The following is a 12,621-nucleotide window of genomic DNA, read 5'->3' on the forward strand; positions in this document are numbered from 1 at the left end:
AAGGGGGAGAAGGGGGAGAAGGGGGAGAAGGGGGAATGGCAGTCTCTTTATGAGAGACTGCACACTGATTTCAGCTTTTGGGGAAAGGCTTTATACAATAACACAGGCTATAGGTAGTTCAAAAACAGTTAAAAATGTTTTAATCCTATCAGTACTGTAAAGCAAGTGGACTTATCAAGTTCAAACTTAGAAAACAATTACTTTCTGAAGGTCAGAATGCCTGCAATATTGTTACTGGAATGTCTGAATTGTTCCTCAGTGAGTCAAAACAAGTATCAAAAAGCCAGATTTTGGATAAAACCAGCGTATGAACAAAGCTGAGACACTGAAATTAAGGTGGGATTGAGCATGTTTACAAGAGGAATATATAATTTTTCATCAGTTTAGGACCTGATCTATGTTAGTTTCAGTCAGGTTGGCACGGACTAAATTCATTATGAGAATCAGCCAATTCTTCCATCTAAAAAGTCAGATTTTACACATCATTTACTGATCTCTGACATGCAGATATGCAATTTCCAGAACACTACAAACTGTAAAAGAAAGAGCAACACACTTGCCTGCATTACCACATCTGATGAACTGCTTGGAGCAACAGTATGCATTATCTGACTTCAACATATGTGAGCAGTTCAGCTGGCACTAACCAGGACATCCATTTTGATCGTCTGCAAACAGCAAATTACTTTGTATACCAGTGCACTGATTCCCCTAATTAGAAGATTATTGGAAAACTCAAATAACTTTGTTGTGTTTAATTATATGGAAGTACAGCACAAGACACTATAGCATATTATGACATGTGCTTTAGTGTTATAAAACAAAGTGCCTAAAATTCCATCATTTTCAGTTGTCTTACATGAAGGAATTTTCCAGGAAGGAAGACATAAAACACACAGGTGCAAGCAAGGGATTTGATCTTTGCAAAAATCCTTGTGTTTTTATGTTTTGGAACTCTACTGCAAAATCAAAGCCCACTATCACCTTACCATTTGTGCATTTTTTAATTTCTTTATTGGGTGGGGGATGTTACTATGCTACGGAGCTTACAGAGAAGTATATCATGGCATTAAGCATAAGACACTTTAAACTGTAAGCCTTTTTCTCTTGGAGAAGTGTAGACTACACAGATTTACTGATAGCTTTAAAAATTAACTGATAAATAGAAGTTACTGTGAATAGACACTTTTTTGAATGAATTTAAATAACCTGAATGAATAATAACAATCTTCTAAGTATCAATGCTTTCAGTATTTATACAATATTTTTTTCAGTGTAATCATTTTACTTGCAAATAAACCATATTATTTTATCCCATATTCACTGCATTTAAGATAACCATTTTCTATAGGAAGGTATGAACACACAATATTTTAATAAATACTATCAATGACAAAACAAAAGCCATCTGAGCTTTTGAAATGTAAGCTAAAACTGTGCGGTACTAGACATATGGTTCTATCAATGCACAGCGGCTTAAACAACGAGTGAAGTGAAGCTTGTTGGAATGGAATTTACAGGCAAAGCACTCTCAAGCAATTCTTTTTTTACATCGTAAGATTTCTTCAGTCGTACTGGCACTTTCAGTGTAGTAGACCACCAAGAGAAACAGCTCTTCCTATTTGTTCCTATTTATTAAATCACTGATAGTATTTTAGAACATGGATTCCAGCTTAAGGCTAATAACCTGCCATGGTACATTCATTCACTAGCTTCATTTATGGCCTTTTGTAAAGAAAACAAGGATTAAGCAAATAAAGTAAACAGTTCACAGACTATAAAAAAATTAGTTTTCATAAAAATACTGTATGTTGACCATTCTAGACCAGCTGTTGTTAAACAGATCTAGAGCCTAAGCAAGCTCTTGTTAAGATACTAACAGGATTATGTGCCTTTGACTTAAACAACCACTATCTCTACCTTTTCCACAATGTGCTGAAAAATAGAAGGTTAAAAAAATTGTCATCATCTTATGCTGAAGTGAAACATGATGGTTCATAGTCCTGTATTGTACTGTTCTTCTTGATATTCAAAGGGCAAATGAAGTGCCTAACCCCTGCATTTCAGAGACACTGCCTTAGTTTACCGACACTCACTAGAACTTAAGAGTTTCGTTCAGATGTCTGCCTTTGCATAAGACCTTTAAAGTGTATTTCATTACATTTAATCATGATTTTACATAAATGCACACACATTTCAAAAAACTAAACTCAGTCAATATTTGCATAACTGTTGCCAGAAATAAGACACAAAGTCCCTTGCTGTAACTGGTCCAGTATTACATGATATATGAAACTATGCAGTTTTAAAGATAGCTTATTTAAAAAATAGCATACCACAGGGAGACTGCATTTTGATTGTATGACCTTATACTAATGCAGCTTGAAAATCCTTTTAAATAAAAATTTTCAAGGAGCTTAGCAACGGAAGTTTATTTTGAAGGAAATCCAATATGCAAATATTTCAGCTGTGCTCTTTTATGAATTGTCTGTCTTGTCAGTTTGAAAAACTGAAAATCAACAATGGAACAGTGTAAGTATACTTGACTTTATTGCTTAATGTCTATCAAAAATACTATGGTTTGTCAATTTAAAATTTCTGAAACTGACACTCCAAAATGTATAGCACATCTCCAGCCCAGATCCCAGAAATGCTGAGTACCCTCCAGCCAAAGCCTTGGAGTCTATACACTTGCAAACTTGCATAAGACTTACAAAGCTAGTTTATATACACCATCAATCTACATCTGTTCTTGCCTTAACGTAATCCTGTTTAGATTATCTTTTAACTCTACACTTGCATTGAACAATACCATTACTAATCTAATAGAAGAAACACAAAGACAACAAATCTGATTTCCTCAGCTTACAGAAAATATGAAATGCACAGAAACAGGCGAATCTGACTTTGCCCAAAATTTGCACCTTCCAAGTCATCATTCTTCCCCAGCTGCCATAACAGTCAGGAATGCAAGGAGGGAAAAACTATGTTAGACACCATACAGGACTGGGATACACAAGAAGGAGAGCAAAAATCTCCAGAATCATATATAAATTGCATGTGTGTCCTAAGTAACAGCAGTCTCACTTGTTACTAAGGAATAAGTGACTGACAACTTTGCTTTTGATGTTAGGTATCTATGGAAAAAACATCTGGTGAAAGCGTTAGCATATGCCATGCACTGGTATGTGCTGTACGAGAGCAGTTTATACAGGCCCCTAGTGGCTTAGCACACATTGCAGAGGATGAAGAGGAATTCCTACTCTGGCTTTTGTAGTTTAAGTCTATGTTTTATTCAAATGAAGAAATGAAGGGCAATCAGAAATACGAAAGCTGAATCACTGACTAGATTTAAAACAGTAGGTATTTCATTCTTTCAAACACCCCCATATCTGTTTTTACAAACTATTCCATAGCACTAAACATTGGCTTACTATCCTCCATTTAGTTCGCTATCAACGCTGCTATTTGTGTTGCATAACAGTCAGAAAATGATGTTTCATTCATGTTATTCTATTCTTTTAAAGGTAATGCGACTGATGAATCTGAAAGTAAATTCGAAGACATTTTTCTTGAAGTCTTAAGTATATTGAAATAGTGTTTTCCTTTCCACACTATTCTTTACAGATTGCTGTAGCACACACAAACAGTAATGAATATCTTAGTTCCTTCTCAGAGTAGAAGTCTTCTACTTAGGCAAAGCTTTCAGCACTTAAAGTGTATATAGAAGAGCTATACATCATTTCTGCACTGAAAGAAATCTAAATATAATTCACCATATTACCACAAATGACAAAACTAAAATTGGAAAGCTACTCCTGTAACAAGTCTCATTAAATCCCTCTTCCTTTCTAAGTAACACACAATTCCTTCAAAATTCCATGCTAATACATCTACAGCTTTCAACAGTTTTGCCTGGGAAAAATTGGACAGCCGAATTTATTAAGCTGACTGGCTATCAATTTTGCACATTAAAATACAAAAACAGTAACAACAGATTTTGTGAGGCTGATTTTAAAGAACCTACACAAAAAATTGCCATCTAAAGTAAAATGCAAGTATGTGTGATTATACTTAGGAGAGGGGAGAATCTTTTTTTCTTCAGACTTGCTCTGTTTAAGAATTTTAGGAGCTTTGTGTGCTTCCAGCCAAGCAAAAAGTCCTACTGTATGCTACACATTTTTATACCAATATAAGAAATTACTAACCATTATAACATTAGAAAACACTAAAAAAAAAAAAAAAAAAAAAAAGGAAAAATACTTTACCTATACACTTTGATATCTCTGCAGCAAAATTTACAATAAACCTCCCAATTATTCACAGAAGTTGGAAGCAATCTCCGAAAGTCTAAGACAATGATTATAACTTTTTATAATAAATTCTAAGTTTATGAGACTATAGGCTTCATGAAAAAAATACTCATCTCCACAAATAGGAAACTGCAAGGCGGTATGTACAGACTCATCTCAAAGGGAGCAGTTTAAGGTGACAAGTGAAGGAGCACATAAATATGAAACCTTAGCTGCTCTGTGTGAACTGACACTTTTACATATGTCAAAACTGGGAACACAAAAACAATCATCCCTGCACAGAAACTACCGTGCCTCGGCGAGGCAGTAACTTTGCAAAGGCTGGGCAAAAGAATAAAATATGCATGACAATAGTCTAAAGAAGTACCAAAGAGGAGCAGGCACCCGAAAGCCATACATACAAGGGTAAGTGATGACAGCTTAAACAAGAAATAAAACGATTCTGTGAGGGAGGGAGGGGGGAGAGAGGGAGGAAGGGAGGGGGGAGAGAGAAAACGTGAAAAAAGAGTTCAGTGAAAGGAAACAACTGTTTTGTTCGCCGGGCAGGGAGAGCCTGCTCGCAGCAGAAGCCCTCACAGAGGGAGAGGGAGCTGGTAAGTTTTCTGAACAAATCTTCGAGCCCCTTCATCAACGCTCAGAATGCTCAGTTTTCAACCCGATGTTCTCTCTTTTAAGTGGTTTCGGGAGAGTAAACGAAGAAATTAAAAGCCTAACCAGTGAAAAGCTTCGCATCCCCCTGCCTCTCTGCTCCGCCGAGACAGGAGGAGGAGGAGGAGAAGAAGGGAGCCCTGCTCGGACCGCTGCCGGGAGTCCCTCACTGGCGCTCGCCCCACGCGCCCCTCTCCACGGCAGACGTCTGGCCTCGGATCCCTCCTGCACCCTCTCTCCTCCGCACTGATTAAATGCAATAATTAATAATTCTCCCTTCAAAGCAAACGGCCGACGTGTAATTCACGTAGACCCCCCCCACACACACACCCTCTGCCCGTGCAGAGCGGCAGTTCAGTGGAAACGTCGACTCTGATCAATCACTTGCCCTCATCCTACCCCCACCCCCCGCCGCACACCACAACTCTCCTCGTTTCCCGAGCAGGCCTCGCTGCTGGGCTGGAACCCTCCGGAGAGGAGCGGAGACGAGAAGAGAGAGGGCTGGCAGCTGCTCGGGGGGAGCCCCGGGGCAGCCGGGGTAGAGCCGTGCGCGAGGCACACGTGTGCCGTGCTGCACACACGCACCCACACCCGTACACACACACAATCTTTAAGCGCGCTCGCACGCACAAAAGCGCCGAAAGAGGCAGCCACGGTAGAGCGGCGGCGGAGAAAATGGGTCAGGAGAGGAGCAGTTACCTGGTCATGCTGGCTCCCCGGTCCCAGCGGCAGCCAGCGCCGCCGCCGCTTCCCGCCGCCACCTCCTCCCGCTGCTCACGCTCGTCTCCGAGGCGCCCAATTTAATCCAAGCCCCGCAGCAGCAGCTACGAGCGGAGTCACCGGCCGCTACTGCCGGCACGGGTGAGTGTCTCGCACTCTGGCGCTGAGGAGTAGGAGAGAGTCAACGAGAGTCCGAAAATCCAGCATCCAGCAGAGCCAGGTCTCCGCCTGCCTCCTCCTTCTAGCGCCCCCTCTCCTCTCCTCTCCTCTCCTCTCCTCTCCTCTCNCTCCTCTCCTCTCCTCTCCTCTCCTCTCCTCTCCTCTCTCCTCCGCTCCGCTCTTTTTTTCTCCTTCTTCCTGCGGCTGCTGCTGCTGCTGCTCCCGGGCGCGCTCTCTGTTCCTGAGCCGCTGCTCCGTTTCCCCTCCTCCTCCTTCTTCTCCTCCTCCTCCTCCTCCTCCTTCTTCTCCTCCCCCCCCTCCCTCTCCTTCTTCCTTCCCCCTTCGCCTTTTTTCTTTCTTTCTTCCTTCTCTCTTTCAGCAGATTATTTGGCTACAGATAGCAGCGAGGTCGCCCACCCAGGCTCCAACTCTACCGCCCCTCCTCCTGGAGAGAAAGAAAAAAAAGAAAAAAAAAGAAAGTGCGGTGCAAACAAAAGCGAGGGGGGATGGTTCGCGGCGGACAAAAATCCTGAGGAAGCTTCCTCGAGAGCCCCGGCACCGGCAGCCCTTCCCTGCCCGTCCGCTCCTCCGAGGGAGCACGAGGGCAACGGGGCGAGCGGTGCAGCGAACGCGCTGCTGGAGATGGCACTCTCTTCCTCCCTCTGTTTTATGCACGGTTTGTTGGTGGTGGTTGGTTGCTGTTTGTTTTTAATCCTCTTAGGATATGTGGACAGCAGGATGCGTACGGCCTCGAGTGTTGGGAAAAGCTTGTTGCCGAGGGAGAGTGAGGGAGTGAGCGAGGGAGCGAGCGAGGGAGCGAGCGATGCAAAGAGCTCTGTATGGATGGAGCAGCAGCAGCCAGAGCCCAGCCCGGCCTGCCCCGCCGGCAGGAGGGGTACGAGCACCCCGCGCCGAACCCACCCAGACACAGACACACACACAGACACACACACAGACACACACACAGACACACACACAGACACACACAGACACACACAGACACACACAGACACACACAGACACACACACCACGCTCGCACACGCGGGGGGAGGCGGGGAGGGAGGGTGACGTCACTCCGCTCCGGCCCGGGGCGCATCCCGGCGGGCAGCGGGCGGGGCAGGGCCGGGCCGCGCTGCTCCTGGCTGCCGAGGCCCGCCGGCTTCGGCAAGTCGTGATGTTCGTCGTCTGCCTCCCTCAAAACTTCCTTCGGTAAGTGGATTTCGCAGGAGTCGAGGTGTTTCTTTAGCGGGACTTCTTGTCCTGTTTCAGGCCCATCTGAGGAAATGCTTGGGGTTACCGGATCGAGGAGGAGTGTCAGGAGGTTGTTACGGGGTTGTTACGAGGCGGTATTTACACACGCGGTCGCGGCTCTGCTTGGCAACTCCCTGAATTTCTCTCCAAGGAGCGGTCAGATTTAATGCTCAGTTTGGTGCAGCCCGTGGAGCTTCGAGCTGAGCTAAAAAAAAAGTCCTCGCTTTTCTTGTCCCATCCCATTGAACTCTTGCAAAGAAGGAACGGCGTACAGGACCCCGTTGGAAACGACAGGATTTTGATGAGAAGTCTTCTGGAATACTTCACAGCTGGCATCTAAGCCTCTTCAGAAGCCCAGAGCACATGCCGTCCGTGCCGCAGATCCTCCCGTGTAAGAGGGGAGTAAGATGTCAGGATAAGCACAATAAAAGCACTTGTCAGTCAGAGCAGCAGCAGAACTCCGTTGAGATAGATGGCACAAAACTGGGCGTTCTGACTGTCATGGTCGTACAATGACAGGTGCGTATTTGCCAGGCTGATGCTCTGTCCTGGAACCAGACTTCCCAGTTCAGCTGCAGAGCCCCTGATTCCAAAATCAGCCTCGGCGATCCAGGCAAACTTTGTGGCAGACAGTAGCTGCTATTCCAAAGAGGAGAGTGATTTTGATACTTTCTATCATACAATGATATTTTATGTCCACTGGAAGGTACTGCTGCCATAGCAAAGTCTATTTCTGACAAAAGCAAAGATTAAACGTTGTTCTCTTCCAGTCCTATAAATCTCTGTCTGCTTTTGGCACTTCCAGTTACAGGATGAACAGCAGTCCCCCACATAATCACTAGTCTTTTCCAAGTAATATCCCAAAAGCTGAATGACTTTGTATAAAAATCACTTGGTTTGAAAAAGTACACAAGAGATGTAGCACTGATGAATACTTTTTATCTTGTCAAAAAGAGCTATTTAGTGAAAGATGAAGTTTTCAACTAACAGCTTCAAAATAAAACAAACAAAAAATCCAAGATGTTATTTTATCTTTATTGAAATACATGTGGTTAAACATAGCAAAAATCAAATCCTCACCTTTGCTCCCTTGACTCTAGTGACTGTGCTTTGTTGTTACGCGCTTTGGAATGGCAATACTAAATAGGTATTTCAGGTTTTAATGTCATGTCCCAGCAGTTTTTATCAGTATTGTTAGCTGTTTTAGTGCTCTTCATGCTGTGATCCTCCTGTGACATTGAATAATCGAGCAATAAAACCATGCATTTTATATTTTTCATGTGGTATCACAATATCGATGTGAGTTTTGGGACTACATTTAGCTTTCCGTTATCTTAGAGTTACTCTTTCTGCTGTTCAGTAAGCAACACTGTGTGCATCAGGAACAAATGTATTTCATACTATGTAGTATTAACCAGATATAGTAAATATTATTTATAGATTTATAGTGATGCTAAATAAAGAATAATAATAATAAAAAGGAAAAAAAGGAAAACAACTTTAATTCATAAAATTTGTGAAAAAAGCATGAAGATATGATGTATTTAATATTGTCCTAGTGTCTATCATGGCTTGGTATCAACAGTATAAATTTTAAACTTAGGGTAGTAGTGGACTCCTATGCATACCTACACGTACGTGTACATAAGATTTGATAATACACCTTTAATGTTCTTTCTTCATTATCAGAGGAAATAGAACATCAAGAAGCATAATTAACCCATTACCAACTACATATTGAAGTGGATTTTTTTTCTTTAAAATATATAAAAATATTCAAACACAGCATTCTACGTTAGTTTCTATTTTTGCCAAGATTGCATCAGTACGTTTCTATGACGTTAGTATGGCATTGACTTGGAAAAACACTTACACATATATATTTTTTTTAAGGTGGAAGGAAGGAAGCGTCTTTTATGTCACCTGAAACTATGTATTACATATACCTTCTGACTTTTTGTGAAGACATCTTTCTCTCATCATTCAAAGTTAACTATTTAAATCCTAATCACCTGTTCATGCATCGACTATCTATGTCTTCACCGAGGCTGTATACTAGCAGTATAATTTTTATTTTGAAGTGCAGAATGAAAGTGCAGGTTTAAAATTTAAAAGACAGCAGAAGAGAAAAATAAAGTGGTGGCTTTCTTTCAGCTCATCAGAATGCCTATCTGTGACCCTACCCCGAGTGACTTCTGTCATAATGTTTAAAATACAACTCAAAGGATCAGCCATATCACCTCATGTCTCAGTCTCATGAATTTCATTTGTTAAATCATACTCTATTAATAGTGTGCAGTACTAAGTTTCTCTTGGTTGTTCTGCTTTAGACAGTATCCCTGGTAAAAGGTATCCCACTAGGCTCTTGCATGCAGTAGGATACGCCTTTAACATTTGGAATGAGTGGACCAGTGGACATGAGGTTGCTGCACTGCTTGATCAAGAAGTGGGAGAACTTAACATGTAGAAAGTGACTTTTTTTGTTAATTCTTTTTAATTTTTTTTTTTTTTACTGCCTGCACAATAGTATGCATTATGGTAGTTTTTTTATTATTACAGTTATTTATGATTAACATATGACAAGCTGTCAGATAAACTCTAACAGATGATTTATCCCAAAACTGCATTGATGCATCTGTTATACACTGGCTTACAAAATGACTACAAGAAACTTTCCTGAGTTACTGCAATCATATTTGAAAATTTGCATTTATAATCCAGAGACACAGTGAGCTAGTATTATTAAAGATAATAAAAAGTTCTAGACAAGTAAACACATGTTGTCTACAGGCAAAAATATATTTGGCTAACACTGTTTTAGTACACATTTTAAATGCTGAATTACTACATCAGCATCCTCAGCAGACATCCTTAATACTTGTCTTTATTTTGTAAACATTTGTGATTCATTTGAGTTTCTTCAGTGAGGAAAGCTGGGTAGGGAGAAGAAAGCCATTTCAGTGTAGTTATTAATGATAATTTTTGAACATTTGCTATTGTTTTCCTGCTGCCTTAAAGAAATGAGGCTTTATATGATCTGTCTGGTATGCTTTAAATTCATTTCAGAGATAGACTCCAGTCTCAAATCCTGTTATATATATTTCTTTTATTTCCTGTGGAAATTAGGATTTGTTAGGCACCTTACTGTCTCTTCTCCTGAAAGGGAAGCAAGTAAAAGTCAACTACCTACTCTGCCAGCATGGTTAGCCAGCAAGATGGTCTGTACTTGATACTGTCCCTTCATTCTGCAGAGCCTGTCACCACTACTTGTTATACTGCAGACCCAAACTTCTTCATGGAAAGGAGTTAAGTTAGCAGTGAAAGGTGTGAAATAAGGGTGGTGGAACCAGGGATTGCAGTACATAAATACATAGTAATCAGGCTTTGTTGTTTCTACTGCCTGGGGAAAAAAAAAGAAAAACTTATTGTATTAGTGTTTTGTTTTGTTTTTAAACCAAAAAGAACAGGAGGCCTAGAAAACTAGTAATTAATTGCATAGTTCATGAAGATCTATAGGGACTTGGAGATGATGAAGCGGGATCAGCTTTATCAGAGTGCACTAGATTATGTGCCACAAACTGAAAATACACGGCAGTATTTGTAGTGAAAGCTGTAAATAAGATTTGTAGATAGAGGAGACAGCTTTGTCTTTTAATGCTAGAGTATTTGGGGTATTTTAGATGTAGTGAGAACTCTGCTAACAAATTAAAAAGAATGTACCTAGAATACAGAACACAATCTGGTGCTATTTTTCTTAAAAATATGCATGTATATATAATGCACGTACGCACACAGGTGCTGGAGGTTTGCATTAAGATTTGCCTTCAGTTTGAACGTAGTACAGTAGGTAGGTGTTCATTTTGTTGTTGTTTCTTTGTTTGTTTTGTTTTTCTTTTTTTTCCCTTTATTTCCTTCTGGTTTTGAAATGTAGCCTTCATAGGGAAAAATTAGCCTTAAATTATCATGACAGCAGCAAAGAACTAAATGAGAAATGCATGATATTTTCTATTAGAAAAGGAAAATTGGATTCAATAAAAGAAATGCAGTAGATAAATGACAGCTAGCCAGTTCACACCTTTCACAACAATCAGAGTCAGCATACATCAGTTAGTGTATTAATATTACATGATTGCTTTCATGATCTAGGGAAAAAAAAGACACCATTTCACACATGCAGATCAGAGGTCATAGTCTTTATGAAACTACTTGGAGTAAGTCCTGATAGTAGGTAATTGAATTCATACATTTTAAAATTCAGGAATAAAAGGAAATTACTAACCAATTTACACAACTAAAATGTTTTCTTAATTTTTTATTTGAATACTGACTTCTAGTTTTTAAGGAAATACTTTTGTTTATGTAGATTCTTTTATATAAAAGTTCCTGAAAACAGTTTGCATAAAACAGAGGATCACTAAGAACAAGTTGATCTAAGTGAAGCCTCAGGAATCTAAACATTTCCTCCTGCCAAACATTAAGGAGATTCAGATCACAGCATTGTGTGTGGCAATGCTGTGCTGTCTGGCAGCTGAGCAAGGGGTACAGGGAGGAGTGGAAGTCTTAGTTTACTTTCCAGCTTTTATCCTTTGCTTCTTGACTATAAAAGTGTTACAGACTTAATCTCCTCCGTCATCTGAGAGATGGACTGTATCTCCATACCTCTCATGTTGCCTCCCTTTCTATGCTAAATCAAGAGACACAGACAAGCACTGAAAGAAAGGTACAAGACACAAACTCTCCTAGGAGAGGTGCATCTTCATAGAATATTGCAGGATAGAATGGGAAAATGGAAAGGAAGAACATAAAATGAAATCTTTCTTTGCATGTCCCTCCGTAAGGTTACTTATGACTAAAGTTGTGAAGTCATCATTGCTGTGAGCCTATAAACATTTCAAGAACAATGTGCTAAGTTTCTAGAGAATCAAAATAAGATTTTCCTGAAATGATCTCTGTTATACCCTTTTCAATCAATTTCAGGATGGCTAGGTTTTAATGTCTTTAACTGAACCAAATTGTTTCATACAGATTCAGATTGTTTGCTTTCCCCTGAACATAACTCCCAAGAGCTTCAGTGAATATGTTTCCTAATAAAAACAGAGAAAATTTTATGTGACTTGATTATCAGTGTTTGTTTCATCCCAAATTTTAGCTGACAAGATTCTAAATTGCAAAAAAAAATTGTCAGATTTGGTAATTATGCTCAAGTCTCAGAATAATGGAGTCACAGTATTTTTAAGGTTGGAAGGGACCCCTGATCCAACACCCCTGCTCTAAACAGGGACACCTAGAGCAGCTTATCCAAGACCACATGATGGCTTTTGAAGATCTCCAAGAAGAGAGATTCCACAATCTTTCTGGTCAACCTGTGCCAGAGATCCATCATTCACACAGTGAATAAATGCTTCTTGATATTTAGATGGAACATCTTATATGTTGGTTTGTACCCACTGCCTCTTGTCCTGGCATTGAAAACCACTATCCTCTCCTCTCCTCTCCTCTCCTCTCCTCTCCTCTCCTCTCCTCTCCTCT

The 12,621-nt window shown here is 40.5% G+C and overlaps 2 protein-coding genes across 14 annotated transcripts in view; one reads left to right on the forward strand and one right to left on the reverse strand.

Annotated features, from left to right (window-relative positions):
• Positions 1-5,981, reverse strand: part of PTPRD (protein tyrosine phosphatase, receptor type D) — a 374,457-nt gene extending 368,476 nt beyond the window's left edge. For 4 of the 8 annotated variants that reach the window (XM_021379994.1, XM_021379990.1, XM_021379997.1 and 1 more), the window contains exon 1: positions 5,661-5,980. The gene's annotated coding sequence lies outside the window, so the exon portion shown is untranslated. Of the gene's footprint in view, positions 1-5,660 lie in introns of all 8 variants that reach the window. The other 4 variants (XM_021379996.1, XM_021379991.1, XM_021379989.1 and 1 more) reach the window with 2 other exon arrangements.
• Positions 6,234-12,621, forward strand: part of LOC110389490 (urease accessory protein UreG-like) — a 31,672-nt gene continuing 25,284 nt past the window's right edge. For all 6 annotated transcript variants that reach the window (XR_002433246.1, XR_002433247.1, XR_002433245.1 and 3 more), the window contains exon 1: positions 6,234-7,050. Coding sequence is in view for 3 of the 6 variants with exons in the window: in XM_021380004.1 (XP_021235679.1) it covers positions 6,680-7,050 (371 nt within the window). In the remaining 3 variants the exon portion in view is untranslated. The remainder of the gene's footprint in view (positions 7,051-12,621) is intronic.

This window comes from Numida meleagris, chromosome Z, assembly GCF_002078875.1.
Source record: "Numida meleagris isolate 19003 breed g44 Domestic line chromosome Z, NumMel1.0, whole genome shotgun sequence".
Classification (NCBI taxonomy): domain Eukaryota; kingdom Metazoa; phylum Chordata; class Aves; order Galliformes; family Numididae; genus Numida; species Numida meleagris.